This window comes from Seriola lalandi, unplaced genomic scaffold (genome assembly GCF_002814215.2).
Source record: "Seriola lalandi dorsalis isolate HSWRI2012SDOR001 ecotype SW California unplaced genomic scaffold, Sedor1 jcf7180002054570, whole genome shotgun sequence".
NCBI classification, from domain to species: domain Eukaryota; kingdom Metazoa; phylum Chordata; class Actinopteri; order Carangiformes; family Carangidae; genus Seriola; species Seriola lalandi.
Genome location: NW_019525123.1, coordinates 4,310,745 through 4,329,799, shown reverse-complemented (window position 1 = coordinate 4,329,799; position 19,055 = coordinate 4,310,745). Strand labels below are relative to the sequence as shown.

General features: G+C 39.9%; 1 protein-coding gene across 1 annotated transcript in view; it reads left to right on the top strand.

The window, feature by feature from the left end:
- The window catches only part of ctnnd2a (catenin (cadherin-associated protein), delta 2a), a 280,447-nt gene that overhangs the window by 182,397 nt on the left and 78,995 nt on the right, over positions 1-19,055 (top strand). The window contains exon 13 of the mRNA XM_087176831.1: positions 7,254-7,386. Within this exon, the coding sequence (XP_087032957.1) occupies positions 7,254-7,386 (133 nt within the window). The remainder of the gene's footprint in view (positions 1-7,253; positions 7,387-19,055) is intronic.

Below are 19,055 nucleotides of genomic sequence, written 5' to 3'. Positions count from 1 at the left end.
GAATATTGCCAACCTCTACTCGGTAGAATTCCAATCCTTCAACCGTAACTTACTATTGATTTGGTAATTTGGTAATAGTTAGTAAGCTAATGGTTAATCAGAGTTCCAGATTAATGGTAATAAATTGAGACTAAAACCATATTGGCTATTTTGCCTATTAGTTTAGGCTGGTGCCCCGTGAACTTTAATTCATTTTAAAGATATTATTTAATATTAATATTTTTAATATTAATATTTCCTTAATTTGTGATAGCCAATAAATTGATAAACAACCGAAATCTAACACATTTGGTGTCCAGCTCATGAGGTAGAGTACTGTTAACATAATGGTGCCGCCCGTGTGAGTCCGAGTACTAATGATTTCCAGTTACTAATAGAGCTCAGACCCAACACTACTAATGAATCATAATAGTAAGTTAATTATTTTAAGTTAATAATTTTTCCAATCAGCTTCAATAGTTTTTCATTAATAATTGTAACCTGTAAGTATTTTAATTTCTACATCTTTAACATAGTTAAAGAGTGGACAAGCATATATTACAATAACTATAATGATACTACTAAATACCAACATATATATAATTTAGAATAGTACATATAATGATGTAAACTAAATTTATATTTGAGCCGCTCAAGTTAGCTTAAAACCTGCTTCTAATGACATACAGTATATTTCATTACCAGCTCTTTTCCCACCATCATCTGTCTGTGTCCCATTCAGTGTAAGTCACTCTCATTCATTCAACACCTTTCATTCTTCTCATTCAGTCCTTTGTTCACTTTTATTCAACCTCCTGAGCCCCTTATTCCCAGCTGGAAAATGCCATAGAGAAAGCATATTGATTTTTCTCTTACTCTGTGTTGTTGTTGCAAAGCCTCTGGGTGGAAAAACTCCAGACTCATCCAAGAAAGAGAGAGTCAGAGAGTGAAAAACAGGGATGGTGGTATATGAAAACAAAGGAGGAAAAGAAAAGGGAGAAAGTCATATGTGAGGTCTCACACTGATATGATGAGCTAGAGAAGAGAGGTGAGCTACTCTTCCTCTGTCCTTTCCATTCATAATTTCTCTCTTTTGCAGTCTCTGCAGCATATTCTGTTGCTTTTATTCATGGCTTCTTGTTTTCTTCTCTCTCAGAGTAATTTCCATTTTCCCATCACTAAATGGAGAGCAGTGAGTAAGAAGCAGGAGAATGGTAACAGAAGATTAGGTGTTTTCATTGCAGCTGACTCACTGCAGGTTTTTTTTTTTTTTTTGAGCTCTATTTATTTCTGGATGGGTTTCATCCCAGGCTCCATCCAACCATCTCTATCTCTCCATTTGTCTGTCATGCTATTGCAAGCATCACCTTCTCTCTTTCCCCACCTTTCATTGATCCCAGTACTCTGGCTGAGATTTGTAAGTTCTATCAGCTGTGACAGAGCTCCACACAGAAACATCTTTAGCAAAAGGGAAGAGCATGTGCAAAACATGCAATAATGCTTAAGTTCTTAAGGGCCAGGAAACACAGAAACTCCATTGTGGTAGACATTAAATACTCCTACCCAGGTAGATTTAAATAGTGTGTAAATAGTGCTTTTTTTATTCTTCCTGAGAAATTATAAACAAGTTGAGATACATCTGAAATTCTTGGCCCAACCATATATGTATTGATATGTTTTTGGAATTCAAAGATTTGGTTATGGTTAGAGAAAGATCATGGTCATTGTTAGCCAATATTTTAAAAGTGTGCCATTAAAGCCAGCTGATTTGGATCATGGTGGTCATTCTGTGAGAGGAATTCTGAGACCTGCTTGGAGTTTCGATAAACTTAGATAAGAATGGAAGTAATGAGACTGGTCAAGAATGCAGCTCGAAATGTTCCCAAAGCTATAGTGAAGCATTTATCACGTGATTACTGGCACAATGGTGGGATATATGGCTTGGGGAAGGTTTGAGGGAATAGGGTTGAATGCACATGTCGTAGGACGACTACCGGTAAGAGGTTTTGAAACATCATTCTCAGTGAGAGGAGTGAATGAAAGAGATGATGCATCCTAGAGAAAAGATGTGTCCTTTGCGTAGACAAAGCCGTCAAGCAGCTTACCCTTTTTTTGGAGGTTCTGACTTTTATCATCCCTTGATTGTGAGTGAGCAAGTTTGCAGTCCACACACACAGTTATAATAATAGCTGGTTTTAAGTCCTAGTGTAACTCATAAAACAAAACACTACTAAGAGTCTGTGATAAAGATCAAATGAAAATTTAGCAGATTTGGGATAAACACTCGGAGAAAACAAATTATTTCACAGTCATGGAAAAGACATGGAAAACTACAATATGGGACATTGAAATTGAGATGGCCTTTGTTGTCTTGGTTATAATAAACACATGGTTACGGTTGTGGTGATGGCAAGAATAGCATGCATGTAAGTCTTGTTAACTTTTTCTGCCTCAGCTCCCAGACCATAGTCAGGGAGCACAGGGGAGACTGCTCCAGGGGCAAAGTTGTCCCAAATTTAGGGGCTAACCCCTTTCCCTTTTAACTGTTGTGTGGCAGGCAAGACACAGGAAACCCCCCCCCACCAGGCCACAACCTAATTAGCATCTGCTTTTGTATGCACACTGCCAGTCTGTCCATTCTTGACCCTCCGATGGGCTAACAGACATGACAGGCCTTGTCCAATCACATCAGGGCCAGTGGGACAGGCTTCCTGTGTGGAGTTGTCACTCCAGATGTATTGGTCTAGGAGACCCACTTCATAAACCCTTGAGTTTTCAAAATATATAGTCATGCACCATATAAGATTGTGAAGATAGAAAATGTTTGAAAATACTACACTACAGGACCTTTTAAAACTGATTTGACCATACTAATGTTGATACTAATAAGAATGTTATGTGAGTTAATGTTTGCCACTGAAGGCAGGAAACATGACTTGAGTGGCCAACCTTATAGAATTGCAACAGAATAAGAGAAGCTCATAAATCTATTTACAACACAGCCAAACATTGTATCTTTTTTTTTTTTTTTTTTCCTGAATGCGTGTTCGTTTGATGAAGTATATGCAGGACACAGATTTAAAGTTCAACACGTCTAATTTATTAAAAGTATAGCCAAGCATAGAAGTTTGAGATTGCTTACAGAGCTCTGGACTCACACTGCTCTCCTCTCGCCTGTCTAAGCAGGGTGCAGCCCCCCCTTGTTTCAGTCACTGACTCTTATACACATTCTCACATTCTTTGTATAACAATATCACTCCCCCTCTTCTCACACAGCCCGACCGAACCCAGCATCTTAACTGCACATCCTGCCATCTAAGCATGATATCATCGTACTTCCTCGTCCTCTCTGTCCTTGTACGGCATTCTGCAATCTCAAACGGCAGACAATGTTACAATGTTCACATAGTTCATATAGTTTAAGGCTGATTCACCCTTTTAATCATACAATGCATACAGTAGCAGAAATAACATATCCCTTCAATACGTAGTGTTTGGGTACAATTACAAAATTCAAATATATTACTTAAAGGACTCTTAGTTAAAAAAGCTGGCCTAAATAGTATCAAGTTTGGGTTTGATATGATGAAAATATTTTTCTTCAGGGTCAGCTACAGCATGAAAGTATACTGAAGCTTGAAGGGATTCACTCTGCTGCTCCAGGGCACTCCAGCAGGATTTCTGCTTATTCAAGAGTAACAAAACCCAGAACCTTAATCTGTGTTAAGCCTGTGGAACAATATGAAATTGAGGTATTTAAATGACACTGTACAAGTAGAAGATCTTTATTGCAATGCAAAGCAAGAGAGAGATATCACCAGCACCAGCCGAAATGAGATGACAAGGTCCATTCCTTGCTTTTCACCACTTGATATCAATGTTCATACAGATGTGGATTTGACATTTTGTAACTCCACTTGAGGGACGGTCTCATTACCAAGACCAACTCCCCATTTGGCCAATTACATTGTGTGTGTTTTTACTCTGCTGAATTACTGTAATGTATTGTATGCTGGTGGCAGTTATAAATAATCCATTGTGACCCAAGTTAGTTGGATTTAGTCATCTTCATTTTTTTTAAGCTTTGTTGTTATGTATCACATCTTCCATTACATAATTCACCCATCAAAACTTTGCCAATGCCATTATGTCCATTTGAGTTCAGGGATACAGGGAACATGACAATGAATTATGTAACATAGGGAAATTTATTGCTGTAACTTCCCTTCCCCTTACCTTCAACCTTCCTCTACCAGGCAGAGGAACTGGAATTATTCACAGCAACAATCAACCAATCTGTGTGAAAGTCAGCACTGATCAAATCAGAGCATTACTTGTGTGTGTGTGTGTATCCAATCTGTGCTTTTTCAGATTAGATTAGCTTTGTTTTCTTGCTGTGTGTTTGTACATATACTCTATGTATCAACTTGTGTGTACTCTATGTCAGTGGTCATGTTGGGATTTCAATAGAAGTTCAGATGTCTCATGGGTCCTGAACATGAAAAGAGACAATCATAAATTTTATGAAAAGAAAGAAATCCTTTGATAATCCTTGTATTTTCCTATGTTGTACTCTTCTCTCACATTTTGCCTCTCTTCCCTGCATGTATGTCTGTGTGCTTGCATCAAATCTGTACCATCACTCAACAGTCCTTTCCCCTGTCCCATTCATATCACTGTCTCTGCCTCCACCACCCCTCTAACACCAACTCCCTTGCTACCTGACTTTATTCTCAGTATGTCAGACCGCTCTCCTTCCATACCCAGTGTTTCCATTTAAAGTATCTCGCTGCATCACGCCCCTGCATGCCTCAAGAAATTGTGGATTTGAAAATAAAGTAACTAGTGTAACCAGGAACACAGAGCTCAGTGCAGCAGCAGTGCCACCCAATTTATTATCATACCCATAGATGTGTTATAAAAAAATAAAGTCAACAAATTGTTCTGTGTGGCTTTTATTACCACTCAAAGCATTATATAATAACCTAAAGTAACATAAAGAATATGGCATATAAATGGCAGCAAAAGCTGTGTAGGTATTTAGTGGGAATCCTGCAGTTTTTTTGGCACTGCCACTTTGATTAGTTCTGTCATTTACAGACTGTATTCCTCTCTGTTTGCATCCCACTGTTTCACATCATTGGCTTATCACCTGGCGGTGCGTCTACTAGGGCTCTAGCTCTCATTAGTACCTGTGTTGACATGACTGGCATTTCATCTGAGTGTTGTTTTCCACTTTTCCTATCTCTTTTTTTATTTTTACATCTCCAACCAGCTTCTTTTTGCCCAATATATCCGTAGTTTCCTCCAACTGCTCTGGTTATTTCCTCAGCTTTCCTTCCTCATTCTCATTCTTCCTCTGTTTCTCTCTCCTGCTCTGTTCCTCTCACTGTCTCTCTCTCTCGACCAGGGGTTTTTAATTAATGGCGAGCCATGATGCTTATCTTATCAGCAGATCACTCTGCTTTCTATTAACTACACTGGCAGAGCTGGGAGGCTGCAGGGGATGGATGACACACACACACACTGACACGCTGAAACACACACACACACACACAATCATGCACATTAACACACAGTTACACTCAGACTTTCATATAATGAAGTACACACTGATGAATATAAAAACACTTGCAAGTGCATGCACGCACACACACACGTACACACAAACACACACTGACAGACACAAACTCACACAGAGGCAAACAGGCACAGAGGCAATTGTGTCCATATAAACACACATCATGATACTATCTTAATCTTGCCACACACACACGCATACATACACACACACATAAACAAACTGCTCTGATAGTATCTAGCTGTGTGATTTAAGGAGCGTTGTTTGAGGGTCTCTCCTCCTAAATCCCCTAAATGCCTTGGGAATCCCTCCCTATTCCTCCCTCTCTCTATCTCTCCTCTGCTTCCCTCCTTCAGTCCTGCTTTCTGGCTGAATGAACACTTATCATTCGGCAGATAAAGAGCCGTCCATGCTGGAGCTTGCTTTATCTTTCAGAGCCATGTTTACTCCCCGTGAATGCGTTGCTTTTCACAGATGTTTCATAGACCTGCTAGATCTGACAGTGATGAGAGCATGGTGTCAAGGCTTCATTTTCTGCAGCAAAAACTTCACGCACATACACACACACACAGTTCTCTACCGCATCAATTTTAACTCCTCAGACGGGTCAATTGTCCCATATTTACCAAATTTTCCTGTTTGGTGTGGCTGAGCTCAGAGGCAAAATAAATAAACAGTTTTCATGATACCTTGATGGGGATTACAATGTGCTGCATTTTGGCACAGAACAGTGAGCATGGAGGCAGAAACAACAAAATCAAACCTCAAACACCACAATCGATGGGAACCACAAAATTTCAACATCTTTTTTTTTTCCGATCACATGGAGATTTGACAGTTTTCTGAAACCACGGACAGGGAGAGAGAAAGTAACAGAAACAGTTTACAGAGTGGTTATTGAAAAAAATATTGGAGTAGACTAGACTGTGGAGTCACACACTCATGCGCACATACACACATACACTCACCCACACTTCCTCACACACTCATAATTCCATCATTTGTGGAAATCGAGCAAAACAATTATCAACAGGGGATAATACAATAATGGAGAGCATTTCCTGGGTATTACCAAAGGACAAAACATTTATTTCACTTTGTCCAGTGTGCTCATAGAAGTGTAAACTCCTAATGGTAGAAAGTATAGAACATAACTCACACCACTCAAGCTGCGGACAGCATGAAGGCAGTAGTAGTCCTGTGGTGTGAAATTCTTCAAGCTCCTTACCCCCTTTTCTAAGCTTTCTCAGAACAATTTCTGGGTTTGTGATAATTCATAGTCGTACCAAAATTCTCTTTATTTTTATTGATTTGCTTGCTTTGTTTTTCACATCAAGATGATAAAGGAATAAGTTGTTGCCCTTCACCATTGTAATCCATAGGGTCCTAATTTTTTTCAGTGTGTGATTTGCATTATTTCTGTCCAACTGTGTTGCTTAGCTTACAAAGCTCACTCCCATAAGAAGAGTACTCTTTGGTTGACATTTGAATCTCTCTTTCATTCATACTCTCAGTCTATCTGTCTGTCTTTGTCTGGACATATGTAAGTGAATGTTTGCTTATCTGTAGGTCTGGGTATGTTGGAAATAGAGTTTGTGATTTTATAAGTCTAGTTTCAGTTGATCTCCTGTGTTTCAGTGAGATGCTATGTTAAAGTGCAGGAGAAACTAAATGTGTCTCTGCCTCTCTGCAGAGAGTTTGGGTGGAGAGATCCGGAGCTGCCAGAGGTAATCCAGATGTTACAGCACCAGTTCCCATCGGTTCAGTCCAATGCAGCAGCCTACCTACAGCATCTCTGCTTTGGAGACAACAAGATCAAAGCCGAGGTTTGTATCCGTGTTTGTGTGTGTGTGTGTGTGTGTGTGTGTGTGTGTGTGTGTGTGTATGTGTTTTCAGAGTTGTGTGAGTGTTCGATTAGGATCAGTGTTGTTTTAAAGAGAATGATTGTAACTTGGATGATGAAAGCCAAAAAAGGTGTATATCAGGAACCAAGTAAATACCTTGTTATGATTTGCATTCAGAACAACTCAGGCTGTTTCGCATTTTCCTGCAAGAGATGCATTAACTAATCAGCTCATGTTCAGCATGATAAAGCCTGCTGAAATCTCCATCGTAAACTGTGCCTTCTATTGAGTCAAGTCTATAGTGGCAATAAAGTTCAATTAATCCCAAAGTCATAGGTTTGTCTCTCAAAAGCAATTTTTGAGGGAATCCCCTTTGGAACACTCTAAAAAACCCTACGGTTAGCAGCACTCTAAAACAATGGCAGCGGCACGTGTAGATGTAGCCGCGCTCAAACCTCTTTTCTTTTTTATACACCCCTCAGCAACCGATATTACCCCCAGAATCAATAAACCAGTACATTCAAGCAAGGACGTTCACAAATGTTTCTGTTACGAAATTAATTTCAGTAGAGTCGGTCAATAGTTTTTTACTGCAACATGATTGACAAGTGATGTCACATTTGTAAAATGCTCATACAGCACAAATACAAAGAAACACACCAGCATGATGTATCCAAACACAATCCTAAAAGTTCAATATGCAAACTGGGGGAAAACAACTAAACAAAACAAAACAAAACAAAACTCAAAAAAATAATATTAACTGGCTTCTTATGCAGGCAATTAAACACCCACACAAACAAAGACACACACACAGACACACACACACACACACAGAATACACATACAAAAGATTGTAATCACTCTTACATACAAAAACATCACACTTCATTCCACTCCCACGCCCTCATCCACACAGTTCTGAAAGAACCCTTAGCGTTCATGTCTTTTGTAATGGGTGTAATTATGGTCTGAATGGAGGTATCCAACAATGGAGCAACTGTGTATTGACAGTAGATGCTTTGGTCTGCCTTCATCAGTCTGTTTGATTGTCTCGCTCAGAGCCCTCTGTGTTGCTAAACACTATTTACACAAATTAAATTGGGATGAGATATCAACCAGCCAAAACCAACACTTCTCATTACATTAGATGAAAGCAGGCATTCACATGCACATATTCAAATGCACACACTTGCATACGTGCATGCAATGGCAAAATTCAGCTTGTGCATTATGTTGCAATGAGACACACACACAAATTTGCCCTCATCTGTATTTCTTAAATAGTTTTTAATGAAAAATAAACTTGACAGATGATCACTAAGCCAGATACAGGATATTAGTATGGTTAAAGATCCTTTTGTTAGAATGAAGCTAGATAGTGTGAAACTCATAGCCTTGCTGTGATTTTCTACTGTGATGATAAATAAGAATATTAGCCCACGGAATAAAGCACTGAACCACTAACTGTTACCTAATATGTTTACATTTTTTTCCTCCATGTTAATAGTGTTTCTCTTAAAAGAGTTTATCATAAAATTATGCATGTCACATTTGAGAATGAAAACAATTCTTCTGCTACCTCCCTTTTTTTTCTGAGGGGTTTTAAAACTCAACACCACCTTTTTTCGTATTATGACTGATCACCCTAAGAGGTCGTAACTCAGATGTGTGCATGTACTGTAACACCGTCATATTAATGATGGAGCACATCTTGGAACATTTTGACTTTCACTGATGTCTTTTTTCTCAGATCTTCTTTATATCTGTCAGCATTCATAAAATTTCAATGTAGAAGAAAGTTTGGGAACAAAATAAACATTTCATGGCCTTCCTTAGAGAGTCAGTGAATGGTGGTGAATTTACTATTGAAGTTTCCTCAACCTGTGTGCTAAATATTATAAAAATGTCCATTTTGATCAGTGTATAGAGTACCTGAGTGGATCTAGTGACAGGTTTTTTTTCTATTCAACAAGTATGAAACTTGAAGACTATGTACAAACTATATTCTGTTACAGAGGCTACAAAACATATGCAGACATATTGACATGGTAAGAAATGGTAAGAAATATAATATAAATCAATTAAAGTTTGTATTCTTACCAGCAGGAAAAGATAATATTTTATAAATTTTGAGAGGCATATACTGTATAAAGACTAGGGCCCTGTTCTTCAAATGTGACTAAATAAATTCAGGCTAACATGTTGTTATCAAGCTAAAAAGATCCTGTTAATTCTCATCCAGCTAATTTGATTCTTTTAAGGCAGTTTGGGAATTTATTTGTTAATCCTGGAATGTTGAAACCATGATCAGCAGTCATATGGTTGGGTTAGCGGTGGTCATGTGATTGCAGTTAAATGAGATACAGTAGGTGTGTTGGGAACCCTCCCAGCATGCAATGGGCCAGTAAGAATCCTTGATGGAGTGTGATAATTCAGTGATACAGTCATATCCTCACCCACCCATTGACTTCTCAGTCCTGTGCCTCACTGTTAAGAACACATTAATTCTTGTAGCGTAATTGATTCTTTTTTAAACTACATAATATTTTTAAATATTTATTTAATTTTTGCATCCAATTATTTTCACCCCTTGGGCAAATTCACAGTATTGTCCATTAATTGTCCCTATTGATGTCCATGATGATTTTGTCAGGAGGCTGTTTAACTTTGTTTGACACAGGCAATATTCCAGTCAGTTAATAGGGACAGGTGAAGGGCAAGACCAGGGAACGGTACAGTTTTATGTAGTCAAAACATTCATTTGTTTAAAGGAATTCAACTTCATATATTTAAGAGTACAGAGAAGAGTGGTGATTTTTGTTCACAACTTTACACCAAATAGCCCATAATAACAAAGTGAAATAATGTTTTTTTTTTTTTATTTTTTTTTTTATTTTACAAAAGTATTAAGACCAGGTGATGATCAGGTGCATCTTGTTTGCTTCAATTATTTCTGAGATGTCTAGAACTAGAGTCTAGCTGTGGCAAATTGAGATGATCAGACATAGTTCGGAAAGGCACATATCTGTGAGGTCCCACAATTTACACTGCATATCAGGTCAAACACCAAGCCATCAAGTCCAAGGAACTGTATGTGATAAAATTGTGGCAAGGTATACTGTACATCAGGACAAGAAATTGAAGAAGTTTGGAACCACAGGTCAGGGAGATGACCAACAACTCAATGGTTACACTGACGGAGTTGAAGTCCTGGGTGCAGAAGTACTCTGCAGAAAGCTAAACCACTCTATCAGCACTCCATCAATCTGGTCGAATGGCTTGATGGAAGTCACTTTGAGTAAAAGGTACAGCTCACTTGGAGGTTCCCTAATGGTATTTAAATGAGCATGAGAAAAGGATTCTCTGGTCCAATGAGACAAAAAATGGAACCCCTTGGGCAGAACTTCCAACACTGTGTCTGACAAACACCACTGCTCATCACCTGGCTAATATAATCACTATGATCAAGCATGGTGGTGGCAGCATCATGCTATGAGTATCCGTCTAGTATCCGTCTTAGCAGCAGGGACACGGAGGCTGGTCAGAACTGAGGGAGGGTTACCTGAGACCTGAGACTGAGGCGACGGTTAACCTTTTAGCACAACAATGACCCGAACATGCACCCCAGCCACACTGGAGTGGTCAAGTCTTTGACCGTCCTGGAGTGGCTCAGCCAAAGCCCAGACTTATACAACCAAAGTACCTAATAGGTCTGGGTCTGTATAGGATGCCACCTTGATTCAGACCCGGACCGCAGTCCAGCTATTGAGAATTTTTACATTTTTATTATGAAAATGGTTGACACGCAGCTGTAATTTCACTCACAGTTGTGTCTTGAATTGTTCAGAAAATAGAGATAAACAGCTTTTGAAGGTTATTCATTTATATTTATATTAATTATTTATTCATCAAATCTTCTCATTCAGAGAAGCCATTTAAATATTTGTCAGCTACTCTCACAAAATAATAATTACTACACAAGCAAAACAAATGATAATAATTTTTTAAATTGTGGCAGGTAATTTAGGTCAGTACTTGACATTACTAAAACACTCCCTTTATTTTCAGGATTTTGAATAGTTGCCTCCAGAATTTTTCTTTTCTTCAAATTGGATATCTCCAAGCAATAACCTATGATTTCCCATGATACATAATCTGCTGAAAGGCTTACTTATAGCCCTCTTAGCTGTTAGAAACCAGAAATTACTAAATTACAGCTTTAAGTGGCTTAGTACTTTCATAAAATTTTTATATTATATCATATTTTATTAATTATCAATGAAACAAGCACCTCTTGAATTGGCATAAAAGGAGATTTTCAAAGACTTATATGGCTTATAAGGCTTGTATATGAGGTAGGCCACCTTACTTAACATACTGTACATTATGAATGTAGATGGAAAATATTTGGTATAAGGTGTCATCTGATGACTTCACTTATTTTCAGTCAGACAAACAGACACAGATGGTAGGAGACACACTGAGCAGCTAAAACAGCCACAACATGGCTGCCATTTGTCACTAAAGAGATATTCTGCAGGTGCAAATAGAGGATAGGAGAGACAGGAGCAGAGACAGTTGGAAGAGACGGCCAAAAGAGGGAATGGGAGACAAGAAAAAGAAAAGAAACAGAAATTAAGAAAAAAATGACCTTCTGCTTTCTTGGATCAGGTGACAAGAATGAAATTTGTAGTTATGGCAAATTATGGCAATTTTGTGTCCTTGCATTTGTCTATGTCCAATCAGATGTACAGAAAGAGAGTGTGGGTCAGCTGTGTTAACCTACAATAATAATTCTGACTGATTAATACCATCAGTTAAACAGTTAAAAAATCCTGGACATCAGTACCAGCTGAGCAGGTATTCTCCGCTGCGTCTCTCACCGTTACTTCACACCAGACTAACTCCACAGCATGTCAACATGTTGCTATTTCTGAATAAAAACCACTAAACAAGCTGTCCGCTATGCTGAGGATTGAGGCAGGCGTGGCCTGTTTATTTTGTTTTGAGGTTTAAACCACATATTTGAGTTTGTTTTTTTTTTGCTACGTAGCTACTGTTACCTTTAACAGCTGTTTATTACCATTCTAGATGAAACGTTGTAAGTTCAGCATCAAACTTCATTCATTTAATCACCCATATGGAAAGCAATCCCTGTCTTTTCCTTCTATTTCTACCACTTCTTTCTTCCACTTAAGATAGCATGCTAACCAGCTAGCCCTGGCCCGAGTGGATTGTCTCATCACTTTATGACACTGAGTCACTGTAGCGTCCAGGCTGCCCTAAAGAAGTAGCACTGCTCAGAAGGCGTATTATAACCTCTTGTCTTGTAAAAGCAATGATGGCGAAAGCTTTTGTATGAGCAGTGCTGTTTTTTTAATCACACGTAGAGCTGATCTTTAAAATAACCTCATGAATTTATAACAAAGAGCTTTTTATGTTCCTGGATAAGTGGGGCATTGCCTCTTCTGCAACAATGACGTTAAGAACCATTGTGTACGATGATCTGCCTGGAGGAGCTTCTCATCTGCCTGTGTGTCTGTCTTGCATTCTGTCCCCTTCAACCAGTCCACTTGTGTATTGGTATTTTTAATGGGTTACAGACACTAGTCCATTCTAAATAGTATATTTTAATCTTGTTTGTTAATGGTTAATAGTTAGTTAATGAACCTCGGCTATCAGTCAGAAAAAAAATTAAAATGAACATTCCTAGTGTGTGTGTGTTTGTGTGTGAGGTCTGGCCTCTGATGTAGTACACACATCACACACACATCACACTAAAGTTCAGTTACATCAGTAATGTATTTTGGGTAGCAGCTTTGTCGATATTTATCCAACAGACCAGTTGAAGGGAGAGGAACATGCCCCCTGACTCTGTGTCATTCTCCTCTCCTTCTGCCAACACCCCTACCCCCACCCACCTTACCAATATGCAGTGTGTTTTTCTCCTTCATCTACCTGATATAGTACTGTATGGCTCCTCCACTTTATTTTGATACTCAATTTCTCTTCCTCACACCTTTTATTATGCTTTTCAATTTTCTTTCTTCTTTTGGCTGCAACAATGGGGCCAGCCCTATAATGTGGAATGTCACTGACTGACTGACTGATCATATTGTCACCATTGGTCAGGCAAATGCCACGTCACTGAGTTGGAGTTGGGGGTGTTCATAGCCTGCAGTGTTGCCAACTTAGTAGTATCATGTAGTAAACTAGTTTTTCAAACACGACTGGGTATGAGCCTGATACATGGCTGGACCATGTACGGATGCTGCACCTCTTGTTAAGGGTAGTCTACTGAACCAGTCTGGTTTCCTGGCTACTCGGGAACTGCTCGGGAACTGCTGGGAAGCAGAGAAGCACATCCAAGAGGCTTCATCAGTTCGTGTACACATCTGACCAGGCTGGGACTGGTCCTACTTTCTGGTGTGGAGACCCAGGTATTTAACCTCTTGTGGGCGTTCACAAGGATGATAATGTCACTGGTTCCCTTTTGTGCTCCAGGTGTCAACGACAGTCGTTTGCATGACTGTCGTTGGTGGAAAATTGGTTTCGACTTCGTTAGTGCCTTATTGTGTTATAACGACAGTCGTTGGAGTCACTCGCCACTTGTGAACAGTTGTTATTCTTGGAGGCTAGATTGTTGAGTCTCCTGGGAAGGGATGAAAGGGCAGCATTGTAAATTGGAGATAGGTGGTGTCTGAGACCTTCTCCCCTGTTGAGGGATGGTTTCTCTATTTTTACATAGATGGCATCTTTTACTCCTCTTTCGAACCAACTGTCCTCTCTGTCTAGGATGTGGACATTGCTGTCCTCAAAGGAGTGGGCTTTCTCCTTGAGATGTAAAGGAGACATCCTGTTCCAACATGACTGTGCAGCAGTGCACAAAGCAAGGTCCATAAAGACATGGATGAGAGAGTTTGGTGTGGATGAACTTGACTGGCCTGCACAGAGTCCTGACCTCAACCCGATAGAACACCTTTGGGATGAATTAGAGCGGAGATTGAGAGCCAGGCCTTCTCGTCCAACATCAGTGTGTGACCTCACAAATGCACTTCTGGAAGAATGGTCAAAAATTCCCATAAACACACTCCTAAACCTTGTGGAAAGCCTTCCCAGAAGAGTTAAAGCTGTTATAGCTGCAAAGGGTGGACCGACGTCATATTAAACCCTATGGATTAAGAATGGGATGTCACTTAAGTTCATATGCAAGTCAAGGCAGGTGAGCCAATACTTTTGGCAATATAGTGTATCTGTTAAAACATAAAGGGTTTCTGCCTACTGAAGCACCAGAGGACTTTTAATTTGAAATGATTACAAGAAGTGTTAAGTTTATTTTAACACGTAATGCAGTAACTTTAACACGGCAAACAAACAGAGTGTCTGAAACTTGAGGGACTTGAGACTTTGTACTAAAATATTGCTATGACCAATTATACACATCAAACAGAAGGAGTTAGAAATAATAGCCTGTTATGTTCGGGAGTTGAGGTAAATAAAGGCTAAACTATTGTGGATCCCAGACAGAAGCTGTGCTCTGTGTGAGAGTCAAAATAAAGATATTCTGTGCCTTTGAACTTTCTCTCTGAGAGATCATTTTACACTAAATACAGCTGAAATAACAACAGTCTTTGTCTTTAATCTGTGTTTGGTGATTTTGTCAGACAACTTTATAAATTTGACCATGGGCGGTCTAGCCATATATTACACTTTGACCTAGTCTTGTTTACTGCAGACCTGCTTAATTATACAGTATAATATAAATACAGAGGTTTTGTGGGTACTGGAGACTGGATTTTTAGACCATAAACTGTGCAAACTGCAAACTTTAAGTATCTGTTTAATGGACATAAGCATGACAGATGAAAAAGACACAGCGAATGATCCATAACAAATACGACAAGAACACTGCATGCTTCTGTCCCTTTTTACACATTGCATACCATATGTACAATTTTCCACTCTGATCATTGTGTAAAATATTGTATGACTGTTGAGGCAGTATCATTTATTTTATTTCAGTGCCAGTTATGTAAGTGTGTATGCTGAGTAGGTCATCACTGACTACTTTAATTAAAAATACTTTTATTACTTTTTTTTTTTTTGACATAATCTGGCCCATATTACGAAGAGAAAAGGTTCTTCTATCAATTATGTCTTTTTTGTGTCACTTAAGCAATACTGTAGCTAATCTCTCACCTCAGGGTTTTCCTGTCCTCCAGGTAACCTGGGTTGTGGGTGCTTTACTAATCCATCAGCCTTCCTGCAATATTTCCTGTCACTTTCTATATTTTGGTGTCAAAAAGCTAGAAACACTCTTCAAAATGAGTCCACATCTGTATCAGTGGTCATATGTTAGTATGTAAGTACTGGGGAACACCCACTCAACAACACATACACATCCACACGCACCTGTTGGGATTATTAAGTATCCTATCCCCTGCTGTGATGAGTAGTGGTTTGTGTTTTTTTTTCTGTTGCCTTACTCTTCAAACAACAGATTAAAGCCTCTAGTGCAGGGGTGGCCAACCAGTCAGAGGGTAAGAGCCACAATTTTTACTGTGTTACTGCAAAGAGCCAGATTTACTGTAAATGTCACACATCAACATGATAATGACAAAAAATGACTCCCACAGAAGTAAGACCACAGGCCAGTCATTTTCAACAATGAACACTGTGTGCACTGTCTCACAAACAAACTCTCAGTTCAATGTTCAGTCTACAAACAAAAATATAACATATAATAGCACTTTTTCTCTTACCATGCATGTTGCTTAGTGGGACTTCTGGCATTCCTTGCCCTCAACAATCCTTTTCAAATCTGGTTTATAGTCAGTTGTTGCTACTCGAAGCAATTCCTTCACATGTATGTCTGTCAGAACAGATCGATGCTTTGATTTCACGTGTTTCAGGGTAGAGAAAACAGACTCGCAGACGTATGTTGATCCAAATATAGACAATATTTTAAGCGCAGCCCATTTGACATTTGGGTACTTTTCCATTGGCAAACTTTTCCAGAATTCAATGGTCCGTTCTCTCAAAGCAGGTTTCAGTTGGTCCTCTTCACAAAGATCGATCATCTCCAACTCAGCCTCATCTGTGACCAGCAGGGTTTTCAAACAGCCCGTCTCCGCATTAAATGGGTCGACGAGGAACGTAATCTGCGGCCTTTTCAGTTGAAGATCACGGAACCGGGTCACAAAGCTTTCGTGCAGGTTTTCAACCATTGTTGCATATCTGGCTGTTTGGTTATTCAGGACAGCGCCGATGACTTGCCCACTGGCTTTTAGCAGAGTGGGAAAATGCGTTAAATCTCTCTTCTGAATATGCGTCTTGAACAGCTTCAGTTTGTTGGCAAACGCAAACACACTTTACACCAGGTCAGGCAGTATTTTTGACTTACCCTGCAGAGTCAGGTTCAGTCTGTCCAAGTGACACAGGATGTTGACCAAAAAAGCCAGATCCATAATCCACTTGTGGTCGGGATAGTGCAGTTTCACGGCATCCAAAAGCTCAAAGAAGCGACAAAGTACCTTGCCTTTTGACAGCCACCTCACAGTGCAGTGCAGCAGCAGGTCACCTGTAAGGCCTTGGTCCAGATCAGCGATGAGATTTTTGAATTGCCTGTGGTTAAGCGCATGTGTGCGGATGTAGTTGACGATTTCCAACACAGGCTTCATGACGTTGTCTAAATTCAATGATTTAGACACGAGTTGCTCCCTGTGGATGATGCAGTGGAAATTCCAAAACTCGGGAAAAGTTTGGTCAGCTTTGCACAGCCCCACAAGCCCGTTCACAGATCCGATCATGGCTGTTGCTCCATCCGTGGCTATCGCAGTTAGTTTTGATATGGGCAGATTTGCTTTCACAAATGCAGCCATCATTGTTTCTTTCACATCTATGCCACGGGTTCTGTCTTTTAATGGCACAATATCAGGTTCTTCTTTGATCACACAATCTTTTGACACAGACCGCACAAATATTGCCAGCTGAGGCTTGTCTTGTATGTCACAACGCTCATCCAATGCGACACTAAAATACTCACAGGCTTGAAGGTCGGAGTGCAACTGTGATTCAATAGCCATGTTAATGTCCGATATTATGTGTTCAACCATGTGGCGGGACAGCTGGATGTCTAATACCATTCGTTTTAGTTTGTCGTTTTCAGGAGACAAGATTTCAACAATGTCACTGAGGCATGTTTTGACGAACTCCCCTTCATTGTATGGCTTTTTAGCCCGTGCAATGTTCCAAGCAAGTTGATACAATGCAAGCGTTACGGTCTCTGAGTGCTTCATAAATTTTTGTAACAACTGTGTCTGCTTTCCTGGCTGACCTTTCAAAGTGACCAACTTGTGCTTGCGAAGTTCAGTACCCTTTGGAAATTCCTGGTCAATGTTAGCATGGAGTGAACAGAAGTGCCGCTGAAGATTTGAAGCCTTGAAATGTACTAATGATGCCTGACATATAAGGCAGAATGGCTTGCCATTACGTTCAACAAAAAAAAAAAAAACCCTCCCACTCTGTTAAAAACGTCCTGTGTTCATCTTCATATTTTCGTTTTGCTGTGCCATTTTGAGAGCAAACTTGGTAGGCCTACACTACTCAACGGTTCTTCCCGCCAAGTCATTTGCGTCAGATGCACGTACCGTAAAAAAACAAAATTCAACATGAACGTAAGAGCCGCATGAAACCGGCAAAGAGCCACATGCGGCTCCGGAGCCGCCGGTTGGCCAGGCCTGCTCTAGTGTGTTTGTCATGGTCGATTCTCACCAGCTGTGAATCTTGGTTTTGATACTGTTAAAAAATGAGCTGTCCCCCTGCCTCATAAATAGTATTAAGTAGCCATAGGTTAATGCCATGTTTGGCCTAGTTTAGAGTACTCCAAAGGGAAATGTTAGCCTAGGGCAATGAATGCAATTTGCCGAAAGCTCAAAAATGCAGTTAGTGCTAGGCTAGGCTAAGTGTCAGGTAAAAATTAAAGCAGTTGTATGTGTGTATGCCTGCCTGAGTATGCACATGCATGAAGGGTTGAAAAGTGTAATGCGTTTCACTCAGTTTCCTCTCTTACATGCAAGCCGTAACCTGTATGCAGCGGGTTGCTGATTAGTCTTGACGTTCCATATGTGGTGACTCATACACACTTGTTAGGCTTCGCATGCCACCATCCCAGGTATGTGTCACCCATGTATCCCCACTGCCAGCTTTTACGCCGGCAGCACCTCTGATTCCTACAATCCCAGCTGTCACCACTGCTAACTGTTACCACAGCAATACTGTCGCAATGGGTTACCAATAGCCGTGGCTGTTGCGGAACAGCGGGAGACAAAGACAAATCAATCTGTGCTTCTAATCTTCTTTACATGGAATAGAGGAATAGGCGCAGAGGTATTGGCAAGCCTTGTAGGTAGCTCAGAGGCAATACAAAGTAATAGCACTATGGCTTTTATAGAATAACAGATTAACTGTGACATGAGCATAAAGAAGGAGCGGGGAGAAGAGCAGAGATCAGCACAGGAGAAGGGAAGGAGAACAGAGGGAGGAGGAGGAGAGGAGCAGAGGTGAGGACTGGAAGGCAAAAGAGGGACAGCAAATCAGGGTGAGGAAATTGTGTGGCCAATGGAGCAAGGTTAGTTTGCCATTCATTG